The 15,635-nt window shown below is 52.7% G+C and overlaps 1 protein-coding gene across 3 annotated transcripts in view; it reads left to right on the top strand.

The window, feature by feature from the left end:
- The window catches only part of NR6A1 (nuclear receptor subfamily 6 group A member 1), a 176,310-nt gene extending 169,755 nt beyond the window's left edge, over window positions 1–6,555 (top strand). For all 3 annotated transcript variants that reach the window (XM_059657988.1, XM_059657987.1, XM_059657989.1), the window contains one exon: window positions 1,491–6,555. In XM_059657988.1, coding sequence (XP_059513971.1) covers window positions 1,491–1,579 — 89 coding nt within the window. In that variant the 3' untranslated portion in view covers window positions 1,580–6,555. The remainder of the gene's footprint in view (window positions 1–1,490) is intronic.
- The last annotated feature ends 9,080 nt before the right edge of the window (window positions 6,556–15,635 follow it).

The following is a 15,635-nucleotide window of genomic DNA, read 5'->3' as shown; positions in this document are numbered from 1 at the left end:
CGCGTTGTAACGAGAAGCGCGCGTTTTCTCTGTAGGGAGGAGGATCTAGCATTTCCTCACACCTGTGCTGTGCAGGGTGCTTTGTGGTCTTTATCACTGAACCTCAGGACACGCTCTGCAAGGCTGCTGGTTGGCGATATTATGACTCGGAGTTTCTCAAGTTAACTGTTTCTGGGTTGTAAGCTGTGAAAGGGTGGATTTTATGTGAATTAATTATATCTCGATTTTAAACATTAACTTTGTTTCATAGAATTGCCTATAGGTTTTTAGGGGATCGTTCATTTAAAGCAATGTCTTTAAAATAATTTTCAAATCCTGTGTTTGTAAAGGAGTTTTTGTTGGTGTTTTGTGGTCTCACCCGCTGAGTTTGATACTTAAATAGGCCGTTGGGCTGTAAAGGCCGGGTTTTGGCTGTCATTGCTGCTCGGCTTCATTGGTGGAGATGGTTGTTTGTCGTCACCAGCACCGACTGGGGGTGCTCGGAAGTGGAGCTCTAGACAGAGCCTGCTCCTGTCACCTTCAGCAGTGCCAGTTTGAAGGGAAAATTTTTCAGTTTGACATTATTCTACTTTTTTAGTAGAAATTATTCTACTTTTTGGGCCCAGAGTAATCTACAGATGTGAACTGGAGCTCAGCTGTTAGAATTTTAAGGATGTTTTGATATTTATGTCTCAGCATTTTCAAAGTGATATTCTACCAAATGAGATATTCATCAGGCGCTCTCTTAAATAAATGGGGAGTAGTAATTACCCCCCTCCCCACAGAGCCGGCTTCTCAGCCCTGGCAGCACTTGGGCTCAGTGGTCAGCTTTTAGGACATATCCGAGCTTGGGTTACACCGCCAGAGAGCCTGATTCCGTGGGTATGAGGGGGCCTGGGCATCAGTATTTTTAACTCCTCAGGTGACTCTCGGTGCATCCAGGAGAACCACAGCCCAATACTTATAGTGTACATTAGCACACCGAGTGCTCTGAGAAGGCCTCCAGTAAAGAAACCTGTAGGTCCTTTTTAACCCTGGATTTCTCAGTACTTTTACTAACCCATTATACTACTCTGAAGAGCAATTTTTATAGAATGATAGCGTCCATCAGGAAAAAAGAGAAAACAGGATATAAGTTTCTCGTGGTATTTTGGCTTTACGAGGACATCTAGGAATCCCTCTCAGTTTCAGATTCCTCATCTGTAAAATAGGGATAAAAGGTAATATCTGTCGCACAGAAATAGCGTGAGAATTAAGTGAAATGATGCATTTAAACACCCAGCATAGAGTAAGTATTCCCTGGATAATAGCAATGATTATAACTTTCACCTCGGGCCCTAAAACGGGCCTGGGTATCAGGATGTTAGCCAGTCTGTGTCTTTGTGATACTCCTTGTACTTTCCTTGCCCCAGTCACTCAAAAAGGCCACATCTGCTCTTCAGCCCAACTAGAGGGACATGCTCTTCCACTAGCGGCCACTGCTAACTCTTCTCTTCCCACTTTGTCCCCAGGAAAAATGGTGAATGTGCCCTTGGAGCAGCTGCCCCTCCTCTTTAAGGTGGTGCTGCATTCCTGCAAGACAAGTGTGAGCAAGGAGTGAGCTGTTCCCGGCACCCCTCCTCAGGCCAGCACAAAGCCTTGGGTGGGCGGGACAGGCTCCAGAAGAAAGAGCCAGAGAGACCAAGGTGGAGGCTGTGGGGGCAGCAGCGTTCCGGTTGCCTCCGTAGCAAGAAGAGTGTTTGTTTGTTTGTCTGTTTTTTTAAGCTCATTTTTCTATATATTTATTTCACGACAGAGTTGAATGTATGGCCTTCAACATGATGCACATGCTTTTGTGTGAATGCAGCCGATGCATTTCCTTGCAGTTTACAGAATGTGAAGATGTTTAATGTAACAGTGTTGTCATTGTTTAGAGATAGTTCTTTTGTAATTTGAGGGCGGGTGGGATGGGCTGAGATGACTATTTCCATAATGTTGACAAAGACGACTACCTCAGTGGAAAGGGAGGGGTGTGACCATGCCTCCTTTTTCCACATGTTCTCAGCAGACTCGTGCATTTGTCTGTCAGAGAGCAAACTGCCTTTTTCTAGCCACAGAATTGCCAGGTGAAAGCACACACCATAAAAGGGCGAAGTGGTGCCAGGAGGTTCTCTGAGCAAAGTGGGGGCCCCAGGCAGGAGAGGAGGATGTAGAACATCTCTTTCCTTTGGAAAGCATGAAAATTGAGAATGGGGCACAGCAACCAAATCTTAAGTTAGGTGTCCTCTCTCCACACAAGGCCTCAGGGAGAAGGGTTTCTGCTCTCACACCATGTTGTGGGGCCCTCTCCCCACCACCTGAACCACCACTGCCACTGCTGACTTCATCCAAGCAAAGTCCTGGCAATCACGTCATCCTTTGGACTTGCCTGCCAGCTCCGCTGGGACTACCAGCTACCTAGCTTCCTTACCTGGATCTACCAAGGCCTACCTTCCTTCGACTCCTTGCCTCCCTTATACATTTGACTTCCTATTGGCCCTCTGAAAAAAACAGCTAAGCAGAATGCCATGCTCTGAATTCTGGTGCCCACTACTGATGCATTTTCCTGTCACCTTGCTTTCTTCAAGGGGTAGTGGAACAAAGTTCAGACTGCTAAAAGAATAAACACTCCTCCTTTGGAGTGCTCTGCTTCTCCCCCTTTCCCACCCCAGGACTGAATCCAAAACCTGCAGTCTCTTTTTTCATCAGTGGAGGGCCATTCACCCACCAGAATTTTTGCCCTTACATTCCTCTCCAAGTTCTTCTAATCTCCAGAGTGAGACCAGGATTCCTCAACAGAAAGCCCGAGGCCCAGAGTGGCCCAGCTGACCAAGGCCTGGAGGGGAAGGGGGCTTTAAACTACCTCATGTTCTTAAGGGCTGTCCCCTCCAGATTATGGCCTGGGCCCTTGTTCTTTCACTACCTGCCCCACCTGGTCCCAGGAAGTGTCCCTTCCCCTCTTGGCTTTGGCCAGCAGCCACCCCATAGCTGTTGGAACTCTTTCAGGTGCTTTTCTCTTCTCTGCCTTCCCACAGCAATTGTCCCTGCCTCCACCCAGGGACCTCGCACAGCTGATGCAGCAGACTCACTACTGAGAGGGGTGCATCCCTGGGTGGGCTTGCAGGGCCTCCTGCACCTCCTTTTGCCTGTGTAGTCAAAGGCCATTTGCTCTCTTCCCAGCTCAGCCTCGCAAACTTGCCCGGTGGGCCACCACATCGTGTGCAGCCCGGGCAGTCTATGTCGGATTGTAATTTTTCTTTCCAGTGAAATGTTACGGGTACCCAGCAGAGGGATGACTTTGTCCTTTGGTGGATCTAAAACTCAGAGCATTACTCCTCAATGCCCTTTCCCTGACTGCTCTGAGAAGGAAAGATGTGCTCCTCTGGAAAAGCTCTGATCAGAATGTTCTCACATGTCAATGGGAAGGTGTGTGTGTGTGTGTGTGTGTGTGTGTGTATCTGTTTATTTCTCAGTTCACAATATTTTTGTTTCCCCAATGTTTTATTTAACCAACTAAATCACATTCTTTGGCTACAGGTCAGACTCTGAGCTGCTTTCGTCAATGTAGGGAGGAGACACATATCAGAGACCCCCCCTTTTCCAAGATGGCTGCTGTGTGCAGCTTCTTTCTTTGCTTAGACCTCCATCTGTCAAGTTATTATTTTTTGAAATGGTTTTTCTTTAAAATTAAGCATTTTACCAGTTGGTTGGGTATCAAAGAAAATTGCTCTCTGATGAGGGAAGAACAGGTCTCTCCAATAATGCGGCATTAGACAGAGCAAGCTGTTAATTTGTGGAGTGGGGGAAAGGTTCTGCAAGTTGCCATTGTACAGATCCATTTTTACAAATGTTTGCAGCAGATTCCACAGAACAAAGAGCCCATTCATTGCCGAGCGCCCTGCAGAATCTCTGAGCCAAGTGGCCGTGTGTTCTGAGCCAGAGCCTGACCTGTGGACCGCCTTTAATGTCTTCTGCACCCAGTCCTTTTGTGACGTGGGCTTTTTTAAACAGGGTAAAATTAATGTGTTGCATTGCAAACTCAGGTATGATGAGGAGATGATAGGAGTGTAGCTAGCAGCGTGGAGACGTTAGGTCAGCCACTAAATGTATTTGTAAATTTGGTTTGAAGGACACAGAGAAAGGTTGGAGGGGCGGTTTGTTGTGTTTGTGTTTTTGCCTTTCTTCCCATAATTTTTGGTTAACAGGTAGCCTTTATGCTAGTGGAAGAAGAAAAAGTTGTGTGTATGGTCTCTTAATTCCCCTCTCTTCTGTCCTCTCTCTGATCCCCTGCCACCAACAGCACTCATTTCAAGTGAGAATTTTTCCACCATAAAAATATGACCCTGAAAGCTGTGTGGTCAAGGAGAATCCCACCTCCTCGCACTGCATTGAAACACGGCTTTCCCCTTCCTTTCCTTTTCAATGTTTTCCTGACCCAAGACGAAATTTGGAATCGTGGAATTTCGCCTACAACTCCTGTTCTCTGGCTCCTTTGTAGGCTTTTGGAGACTTTCACAAGGTTTGGTGGTCTTGATTTTAGTCTCAAAGCACTCCACCTGGCTCAGAAGGACAGCCCCGCCCCCATGCCCAGCCCAGGAGGGAGGTGGCTGAGCCTGTGGGGATAGAAAGCAGCAGCAGGAACCTCCCTCCTGTTCTCGGGGGCGGAGGAGGGGGAGGGAACGAGGGGCTTCATGGCATGCAGATAGCCACCCACTCCACACCAGCCTGCTCTCACCTGCCACCGCCTTCTCAGGGAAGTGAGTGCCTGCCATGGCCACTGTGTCACCAGGTCCTTAAACCTGGGGCTCTCAGCTAGCTGCCTTGCTCTGCTACCTATTTCTTACTTTAGTTTGTTCTTGATTTCCTGGGGAGTGGGACAGATGGAGACAGACAGGCCCAGCGTGGGCAACATCTCCGCCATGTCCAAGGTTGGCCCAAGTAAAGGGACCCTGGCCTCCCAGTAGGGCAGGAAGGGGAGCAGTGGTTCCAAGTCTTTAGCTCTGGGCCCCAGGTCTATGTCTTTTTTTCTTCGTTGCTTTTTAAAATTTTGCAGTTGCATTAAGAAATCCACTCGTTCAGACCAGCTCTTTTATTTTCTTTATTGATTTTTTTAAAGTAAAAAAAAAAAAAACACAAAAAAACCCTCAAAAACAAAAAACTAAACAAAAAAAACCACTACTCTTTCCCCAAATTGACCCATGAGTGTCCCCTGCACCCCCCTCTGCCTTTGCAGTTGATCATTCCTCCCTTTTTCCTCGGCTTGAAGCATCTATGTCCAGTGTCTGTGAAATGATGTTTTATCTGTGTCTCAGGTTGAGAAACGGCAATCATTCCACCAGATGCTGGAAACTGGTTAGCCTTGAGACAAGGGTTTCTAGGGCCACAGCTCAGGGATGTGTATTTAATTACAGGGTCCCCAGAAACCCCTCTCTTGGCTGCCACAAACAGCAGCTTTTCTGGACTTGGGGAGCCAGGCGTGGACTGCTTCCTCAGAGGCAGGAGCCCCATGAGCATACTGAGTCGGAGCGAGCTGGGCTTGCTCTGGCCGTGCCGAGGCTATCTCGAGGCCTGAAGACTCTGGCTGTCCTGGAACACGAGCCACAGGGGCCCTGCTCTGCCCGTCCAGCCCCTGTCTGGCCTGCCCCCTCAGGATCTGCAGCCCTAAATGGGCCACAGCCCACTCAGGACTCAGCTGCAGGCTCAGGGAAGCTATGAGTCAGGCCAGAGCCTGCTCCGAGCTCCAGAAAAAAGCTGTTTCTGGTGGAGGCTGGTCTGCCAAGTCCTGCAGCCAGCTTTGCCAGCATGGCCAGTCTGTCACCAGGTCATTTCTGTCCTTGGGTGAGCATTGTTTTCTTCCTCTGAAATGTTTTATAAGGTGATAGTGTTGTTGACTCAAGTTTCCATGAAAAAGAAGAAAAAATACTACCTCTTCAGTGACATCCTGGTCGATTCCTCTCCGAGAAGTCCTGTGGGAAACGAATACTGTAGCTCCTGTTCTGTTTACATGTTTCTGTCGGGAGAGAAACCCTGCCTGCCCTGGGGTGTTGGTGTTTCTGTCTGTGTTGCCATCCCAGGCCTGCGATAGGGGCTGTGGGTGCGTTGTAATGTCTGGGCCGAGTGTAGGGAGTCCTTCACACCTGCCCAGCTGGGACCAGCCACCTCTTGAAGAGGCCTCCGTTTCCTTTCTACGGTCCAGGGCACAGGAAGCACCACCCTCCCGCCAGGCTCTGGTGGCCACAAGCCAACCCTGGGCTACCTATTCCAGGGCCACCCCTACCCACAGTCCGTGTAGGAATCAAGTCAACGGGATGTCTCTGAGCCCTTGTCCCCAAAGGGCCGGCCAAGGGCTGCCTGCCAGCCTGGCTCCGTCAGCCCTGCATGACCAAATGATAGTCGGGCTCTGCAGGCTACTCAGGCCCTCTGCTACCTCCCCCCCTGCCAGCTGGCAAGGGATGGGCCCTTTTCTGTGAGTTGACTACCTGTGGAAATGTGACCAATTAGTGTGAAATGCATGTCTAGAAGATGTTAGGTACTGTATTTGAACCAATAAATGTGAATCCTGCACATGGCATCTGTCTGTGAAGCTTGTCTGGGGCTCTGGGGAGGGACGACGGGGTGTCCTAAGGAGCTGGCTCACGCCTTCAGATCGAGTCCCTGCTTGTAGCGGACACCCACCCACTCCTGTTGCTGAGGGTCTGGCAGGGGGATGTCGCTTAGAACTGCTTGAATTCATGAACCAGCCCTGACCCGGGTGCCTGCTCTGTGCCTGGCACTGTGGGGATTCTTCACAAACCTGAATCTCCTTGAACGTAAAGGATTAGCATCTGTTTTATAAGAAGCCAAGGTAAGTGAGGTGACGGGACTCATCTCAGGCCACCCAGCCAGAAAGTGGCACAACTAGAGGAACGGGTCTCGTGGGAGAGGCAAGCACAGCCCTTGGCAGTTTAGTGGGCTCAGGTGTGATCGAGGGTGATCAGGGGCTGTAATGGCCTCGCGGAGGGAGTGGTTCTGCTCAGAAGGGCTTCAGACGAGTATTGAAGGTGGGCCTTGAAGCAAGTCACCAGACAGAGGAGGCCCAGCTACGAATCAGAAAAATACGGACTCTTCAGGTATAACAAGGGATTGCCGGCAGGAATGGTGGCAGATGGGAGGGATTAGCAAGAGTTGAGGCTGGAGAAGCCCCTGGGACATTGAATGCCACATTCAGGAGTTTGGAGAAGAGCTGCATCTCGGACAGCAGTGTGCTGGTGGGTGGCCTGCCGGGTGTATCACGGTCCACCAATTAACGCCTATCCTGCAAGTTAATAGATGAGGTTTTCCTAGAGCTGAGGAAATGGAGGCTTTGTGAGGTCACGGGATGTGCCCTGAGTCATACGGGAAGGGTCAAGGTCTGGACTTGAACCCAGATCTGCCAACTCGAAAGCCCGACTCTCCTGTAATCTTGCTGTTCCTACGATCAGAGAAGGGCCCACGCTTGGGCTGAGGGTTATAGGGAGACAAATGGGAAAGACAGAGGCTCCTCAGTTTGGGAAGATAAAGGCTGAGGAGTCTGATCAAAGCCTATTAAATCCTCATGTGTGAAATGAGGGGAAGCCCAGCTGCCTTCCCATGCCTCAGCCTCCTCCAGCACAAGGGACCAGAGAGCCCTTGAGGTTTGAAAGAGGTGGTTTTAGAACAAAAGAAGCGCTGCAGAACTAATTAATAGACTGTTCTGTGCCCCATAGAGGGAACAGATAAGACAGAGATGTGAGGAGGAGCATGTCTGCTGGCCGGCTGTTGTGTGCTGGGCACGGGCGCTTTACCTGCACTGTCTCCTGTAATGCTCAGAACCACTGCAAGGGACGCGCTCAGCCCCATTTCACTTTAAGCAAGTTGAGGCTCGAGGAAACGAAGCCATTGGCCTAGGTCAGTGATGGTGAACCTATGATGCGTGTCAGAGGTGACCCGCGAACTCATTTCTTTGGTTGATTTTTCTTTGTTAAATGGCATTTAAATATATAAATGTCAAAAATATAAGTCTTTGTTTTACTATGGTTGCAAATTTCTATATGTGACACGGCACCAGAGTTAAGTTAGGGTTTTTCAAAATGCTGACACGCCGAGCTCAAAAGGTTCGCCATCACTGGCCTAGGATGACATGAGCACATGGCAGAATTGGCTTTTGAATCCAGGTCTATCTGATACCAAAGTTACAACAGGCTTCCTCCCTGCTCAGCCTTAGCAATTCAATAGTGCTGAATGTGAGTGTCTGGGGTTTGTAACAAAGCTCAGTAATGGCCTTTGGTTGAACTTTTTGCTATTAACCCAATAAACCAAACTTAAACAATAAAGGATTAATTTCTGTAAGAGGTGAAAGAACAGACCCGACGAAATTGATGTGAAAAGCAGGGCTGTCCCAGATGTAAGTAGAATGCTATAGACGCCACAATCCCTGTGGTTTCTCAGAACATAACGTCCCACAAGGTGGCCCCATGGGAAAAGAGTAGGCGTTCTGTTGCCAAAAATCTGGGAAATACTGCACCTACTCTTACCTTTCTCTAATTGCCAACTTCCGTTGGCATATTAAAGGCTCTGAGAAGTCCTACCTGAAGAAAATTAATTTGGGTCCACCCAGAAGTCTTTGGGCATGCGACATTTTTCCTCCTGTTAAAATTGTTGGGGCAGTATTCCATGGGATACAATTGAGGACGCTGCTCTAAACTTACAAATTGCTACTTAACTGATGCTGAGCTTGTGGGTTCCTTGAGCGCCAGGCAATAGTCTGGAAGTAAAGAATAATAACGGAATTTACATTCCGAGCAAGCGCTGTGCTCAGCATTTCCTGTGCATTCAATTACTGATTCCTCAGAGCCATCCTATGAGGTTGGTGTTAGAATGATCCAGTTCACAGATAAGGAAACAGAGGCCCAGAGATGAGTCTAAGGTTATAGAGCTTGTATGGAACCTCAGGAGTGAACATAAACCAGTACTGATTGAGTGCCTAACATTAGGCAGGACCTGTGCTGAGATCCCTCTCCATAAGCAAGCCCCCTGAGGTAAGATCATCTCTGTGTAACTGAAGAGGAGACAGCTTCGTGCAGGTAAGTCTGAAGCCAGGACCCCCCAGAAGTGGTGGCCGGGGATGGTGGTGGGGCCAGGGAGGGTGTGGCTCCCTGAGGCCCCCCCAGGGATCATTTCCCTCAGGCAGCTTGTGCGACAGCAGGCACATCAACCAGGAGTCTTCCCTCTCTTCTCATTCCAGCTCTTCCTCTCACCAGCTGTATGTGGCCTTGACCCAGAGAGATGACTCTCCGATCCTCACTTTCCCTGTCAGATAAATGGAAATGGCGGTGCCTGTGTCTTAAGGGTTTAAGGACTCACTGAGGCTGGTTCAAAGTTGGGGCTCAATGCAGCCAATCCATGAAAGGAAGCAGTGTGAGGGGAGCCGCAGCCCCTCACACCCCAGTAGCAGACACCCAGCAGAGCCAGAAGCCCCCGCTCTAGCTTAGCTTGGCCTGGCCTTGGCCTGGCTGCCCACCAGGAGTGTAGCTCCACCTAAAATCAGCCTCTCTGAGATCCTGTGGCAAAAGTGCCCAACTGTCAGACCCAGGGCTCTTGGAGTCTTGTTCCCTTGGCAACAAGTCTCACCATGGAGACCACAGCCCCATTCTTGCCCTCCCTGCAAGCTCCCTCTCCACAGACCTTCCCTGTTCAACACCTAGCCCTAGAGCCGTGTAGGAACGTAGAGAAGCTCCAAGGAGACCCTTCCTCAAGGGAGGAGTTTGACTAACAGCCAGCAAGAGAGGCAACGGGAACTCCCATGTCTTAGGTCCATGTGATGCCTGGCGAGGTTCTGAAGAGCCTACATATGTGATCTCATTTAGCTTGAAAGCCAGGCACTCACCCTATTTTGTATAAGTGGGAACCAAGGCTCAAGGAGGCAAGATGGACCAGCCAGTCTCATGGCTGGTCAGTGTTGTGGCGGAGACTGGTGTGCAGGGTTTCTGACTCGGGAACCCCTACTTTCTAACTCTCCACCATCCTCAGTCTGAGGACTGGAGAGTTGGGTGAATCCCTCCACCGCAGTCGTCGGCTGGTAGCACAGGCAGCAGCGAGCAGCCCTGTGAGGTTTGGACGGGGCCTGGCAGCAGCAGCCCCAGCAGAGGAACTGCACTATTTTAAGCCAGGGCCAGCGGGCACGGGGAGGGTGGCCTCGGGCCAGCTTCCCGGAAGTCGTCATGGCCTCCCTCCTCTCCCCTGAGCAGCTTTCGGAGGCAGTCACTTCCCAACAAACAGGAAGGAGGCCCTCAGGCCTGGAGACCTCCAGCCCCAGCTTCCTCCTCCTACCCTACCCTACCCCCCAGTCTTCTCTACTATACTGGGGAGGAGCCCCCCAGGCCCACACCCGGATCCATGTCCATTGTCTGGGCTGACTTAGTAGGCTGGAGGTCTGGGGTCTGGGCTTCTGCTGCTTGGGCCGCCCCAGTTCACCCATTGTAAGTCTAAGGCCTCCCTTGCCCAGGCCCTCTGCCCAGGCCCACAGCCTGATTTCTCACCTACATTCCCATTGAGGGAAGCCTCTAGGGGCCAGAAGGAAAAGCAGAGATAGCCCAGGCTTGGTCCCATGCAAGGATGGGAGAGAGAGAGAGAGAGAGAGAGAAAGAGAGACACTGACACTGAAAGAAACAAGGTGGGACCTTCCCAGAGAAATACAGGCAGACAGTGAAAGACAGATTCATGTGGCACAGACAAAATTGGAGAGATGCTCAGAGGCAAACGCAGAGAGAGAAGCAAAGACACGGCTGCAAAGGGCTGGGGCCAAGAGGGCAGCGCGTGGCTCTGAGTGAGTGCTTCTGACCACCCCCAAGCCCAGGCCCTGTCTCAGCTGTGGGGGGCCCACCGGCTGCGTGGCCGGAGAGGAATGCGGGGAGCAAGGCTGGGTCACCCCTTGAGGGCCGAGCGCGTGCATTGTGAGATAAACCACCCAGGAGGGGGGCCCAGCTGCGGCTGCATGCTCCAGGAGCATGGCGGAGAGGCCCAGGCCCAAGGCTGCAGCCCAGCCCACCAGACACCCAGTCCCTGCATCTGCTCCTGAAGGTCTCCACCTGCTCTTATTCCAGAAGGTCCCGGGTACCTCAGCCCAGCCCTTGAGGCATGCAGGTTCTGCAAGTGTCCTGTTTGCAGACGAGCCAGCTGGGTCCCTGCTGCTGCTCTGGCTGCAGTCCTGGCTCAGGTGAGGGGCCGGGCTCACCAGCTGACCAGGCAGAGCAGGGCTCCGGCAGAGGAAAGCTGGGTGCAGCAGCTGTGCGCAGACTGGGCTGGCCCCGCGTGCACCCATGTGCACAAGTGTGGATTGCATGTGCATGTGTCCCTGTACTTCCTCACATGTGGGTGTGCAAAGATGTTTGTGTCCGCAGGCTAGAGAAGTCCCCAGAGATACCTGGTCTCCCACCCCCACCAGGTGGTCCAGCCCAGGGAGCCATGAGGCAGAGGGGGAGGAGCAAGCAGGTCTATTGCCACCACCCCCCCCCCCCCCGCCACCCCTCCCTACACCGCAGCTGAGGCTCCCGCTGGCCACGGCCTTGACCCGGCACTATGGACTTCTCTGACATTGGCATCGGATCTGAACATCTGGCAGCAGGCTGATAAGGGGTGCAGCGGAAACAGCCTCTGCTGCTGCCAGCAGCCCCACCCCCTCCGCTGCCCTGCGAGGGGGTCTCCACATCCACACTCCCTGGGCCTCCAGCTCTGGGCCCTGCCCCTCTTTTCTCATTCTCTGCCTCAGTGTCTCTATGTCTCTGTCTCCCCCCCCCCCCATTTCTTCTCCCTATCTGAATTTCTCTCTCATTCCTTCTCTTTTTCTCTCCCTCTACCTCTCTCCCTCTTCTCTCTTTTTCCTCTCTCTCTCTCTCTCTCTCTCTCTCTCTCTCTCTCTCTCTCTCTGGGTCTGTTATGCCTCATTCCTTTAGGGCTTCTTTTTCTGTCTGTCTTTCAATCCTCTCCATTTCAGTTTCTGGGTCTCTGATCTGTTTGTTTCTTGTTCCACCTCCAGGAAACAGGCCTGGCACTTCGGGAAAGTCCCCACTTAGAGAGAGACCCTGGGCTTTGTTTGCTGGGGAGGAGGGGTCAGGACCACGCCACTTCTCCTTCCCCTCTGGTGGGTCTCATGGCCTGGGACCACCTGGGCTGGAGCTTGGAGGAAAGGACAAACGGGCCACCCAGCTCTGGCTGAGTGGAGAGGACCCTGAGTCAGCAAGCCCAGCTCTGGACTGGATTCGAATCCTGGTTCCATCCCAACCTTGCTCTGTGACTTTGGGAACAAACCTGTCTCTCTGAGCCTGAGTTTCCTCACCTCCCAAATGATGCTCATGGGAGGTGAGGGGGAAATACTACCTACTTTCCAGGATGGTGGACAGGGTTCGAGACTGACCAAAGGTGTGTACTGGTTAGTAGGAGCCCCAGCACACAGGGCCTTGCCATTCATTCTCAGCATGCCTCATCCTTAAGGGGTGCTCAGAGGAAGAGGGTGTCAATAAACATATCCAGGGTGATCAGGGGTGAGGCGTGTCCGGCCCCGGGTGGTGGCAAGTGACAGCTGATGGCCTACAGAGAAGACGACCGGACAGGAGGAGGCAGGCAGCAGCACTCCACCCCTCAGGCAGCATGTGGGGGCGTTTGGTGCAGAGGGGAGCAGCCAGTCAATAAACGCTCACTGGTGCTGGGGTGGGTCACTCACCCCAGAAGGACCAACGGTGTTGAGGGTGAGGTTGCAACCTCAGACTCAGAGAAAGGGGCCCTGAGGGTAGACGGCCAGTCCTTGGGCTTGGTGTTGGTTTCTGGTTTGCTAACATTTATTGAGCACAAACAGCATCCAGGCAGCCGCTATGCACGTTCCATGTGTTGTCTCATTTTTGTCCCATTTTATGGAGAGAACATGAGACCCAGAGAGGGGAAGTGACTGGTCCCAGGTCACACAGCTAGCAAATGGCAGAACTGGCATTGATCCGGAGTCTTCGCCACTAGCCCCTTGTCGGTTCTGCTTCTTAGGGCTCAATGCGTCACCAGGAGATTGGCAAAGCCAGGCTGGCTCTTTCACGGCACCAAGGTGTTGAAAGAGCCTGTGTGTCCTGTCTAAGAAGCAGGGAAAGTGGTCCCCGTCTCACAAAGTCTTCCATCAGAGGCGGTGCAGAGGGCCTTGGCTGCTGCTTGTTACATGTATGTGACATGTTGGTCATAGGGTGTTTCTGGAATATTTCTATTTATTTATTTAGTATGTATGTATGTATGTATGTATGTATGTTAATCCTCACCCAGGGACATGTTTATTGTTTTTTTTTTTTTTAGAGAGAGAGGAAAGGGGGGGGGGCGGGAGAAACATCAATCAGTTACCTGCCATACACGCCCCCACCAGGAATCAAACCAGAACCTCAGCCTGTGCCCTGACTGGGACTCGAACTTTTACTGTACAGGATGACGCTCCAAGCAACTGAGCCACCCGGCCAGGGCGAGGTATTTCCTTTTTAAGTTCAGAGGATGAGTGGTATTAGTCCAGAAACAAACTCATTGCATTAAAAGGGGAAGACTAGTTAGGTTCAGTCATATGCAAGAGACGTGCATCTTGTAAGAACTTCTGAGGGTGAAAAATACATATTAAGAGGTCATGAATGTTGGGAATATACTAATCTGTAGAATCAGTTATGACAGCCAGTAAAGTTCTTGTATGTATTTTCAAAATAAAAATATCTTTTGAGTGGCACAATGAGGAAGACACGCTCGGTTTTAAATATAGTTGCCTTCAGTTACCCAGAAAAGTCGTCTGGTCCCAAGCCAGGTAAGTGAGGTGGTCTGTGTGACTTGCTGTTTCCGCAAGTGAAGGTTCTCAACAGAGATGCCAAGCCCCAGGATGAGTGGCTGGGAGGTAAATCCTCCAAAGACAGATTTCTTCCCTTTTCTCCAGTGATGGCACCTAACATGCACCCAGTAAAAGTGAGGTGAGGGAACGCACAAAAGAGTGCGTCACGCCCGGGGGGGAGGGGGAGCGCAGGGGGAGGGGGGCGGGGCAGAGCAGAGCAGAGCAGTCTGGTCCTATGGAACCAGGGCAGTTCAGGACCTGTCTGAGCCCAGAGGTTGAACAGGGACATGCCCAGCTGTGTGGTGGGGAGGCCTGACCTTCTAGATAAAACCCCACCGTAGCCAAACCCCCTGACCCGGCCGCAACTTTCCCAGGGACCCACGGGAGCATTAGCAGCCATGGTGGATGGTGACATGCAGAAAGCCAGCGTGGAACGCACGCAGGAAGTGGCCAGTCAGCTCACCTGCTTGCCCTTCGTCCCCCGCTTCCTTTCTTCAGCGCCGGAAGAGAAAAAGACCAGGCCAAAGTCGCAGGGCCACCTGGTCAAGTTATACCTGCCCCTGCCTCCGCGCCAGACCTACCTGACTCCACTCCCACGTCTGGGCCAGACTGGACCCCGCTGGGCCAGGCCCCAGGGAGGTAGCCATTCAAGGGGAGAGCGGCCGGGCTGCGGACCGGGTGGGGGAGCTGCCCATAAATCAGGCCCCACTCCCACCCAGTCGCTAACAAGCGGGGCTGCCTACCCGCCTACGTGGGGTCCCTGCCTCTGGGCTCCCACAGCGGCCTGGAGCAGCCAGCTGGCCAAGGCCTCCAGAGTGCCTTGGCCTCCACCCCCACCCGCGGCCCCCAGATAGATAGGGATATATTTTTTTTCTTTTAGAAGAAGGAAAAAAATAGACCTAAATGAAGAGAAACACCAACAAAGAAGGAGAGAGGCCTGCGGAGTCACGTGGGGGCAGAGACCAATTGGGCCTCCGGTGGCCCCCCCACCCAGGGCGGGGAGGAGGAGGACGGTTGGACAGGGCCAGCCTACTGTCCGCCCGCCGCCCGCCGTGGCGTGAAGGAGTTCCCGTGTGTGTCCACCGTCACCACTGCCCCGCTCGGGCCGCCAGAGCCTCCCGCTGGACCCCGGTGCCCACTGTCCACCCTCATCCGGCGTGAGAGCTCGCCTTCCGCTGCGTAAGTGAGGGCCTGGGCCCAGGCCTCTAATGGCCAGCCTCTCTCCTCAGTGCCTCCCTGCGGCCTGGCCCAGCCACTGCCTGCTCTGCAGAGTGGCTGGCGCCCGCTGCTCTGGGCAGAGAAGCTGCCAGGGATCTCCCCAGACCTACCCTCCCACCATGCTACCCCCCCCCCTTTCCCTGGGCGGCTGCTGGGGGGGCTGGGCCTATGGGGACAGGCTGGAGGGGGGTCTGTGGTGTCCCGCGGTCGATCGGTGGCCAGTGTCCACAGGGCTGTGTTGGCCCCAGTCTAGTAGTCTGCGAACGTGTCCGTGGTCCCTGGATGTCCCTGCCTGCGTGTCTGCTGTCTCTGTGGTGTCTCTGAGTCTCTGTGTAGATTTGTGTGTCTGTCCCCAGTGTCCATCTGTCAGTCCAGGGTCTGTGGCTTGCTCAGGTCAATGTTTGCTTCCCTGGGCAGGCTGGTGGGAGGCTGAGATTCCCCACTTGAGCTGGAACCTAGGGCTGAGGGGTGAGTGCAGTGGGGCCTGGAGGGTCACCCCAAGAACCTCCTGGGAAGGGGAGAGTCCAGGTGAAGAGAGAAGGGGAGGCCTGGCTTGGAGCCTAGCCCCAACCCACCTGGCCCGCCTGCC

The sequence above is a fragment of the Myotis daubentonii genome, chromosome 11 (assembly GCF_963259705.1).
Source record: "Myotis daubentonii chromosome 11, mMyoDau2.1, whole genome shotgun sequence".
Lineage (NCBI taxonomy): Eukaryota > Metazoa > Chordata > Mammalia > Chiroptera > Vespertilionidae > Myotis > Myotis daubentonii.
The sequence above is the reverse complement of the archived record's forward strand: the minus strand, read 5'-3'. Positions and strand labels throughout refer to the sequence as shown.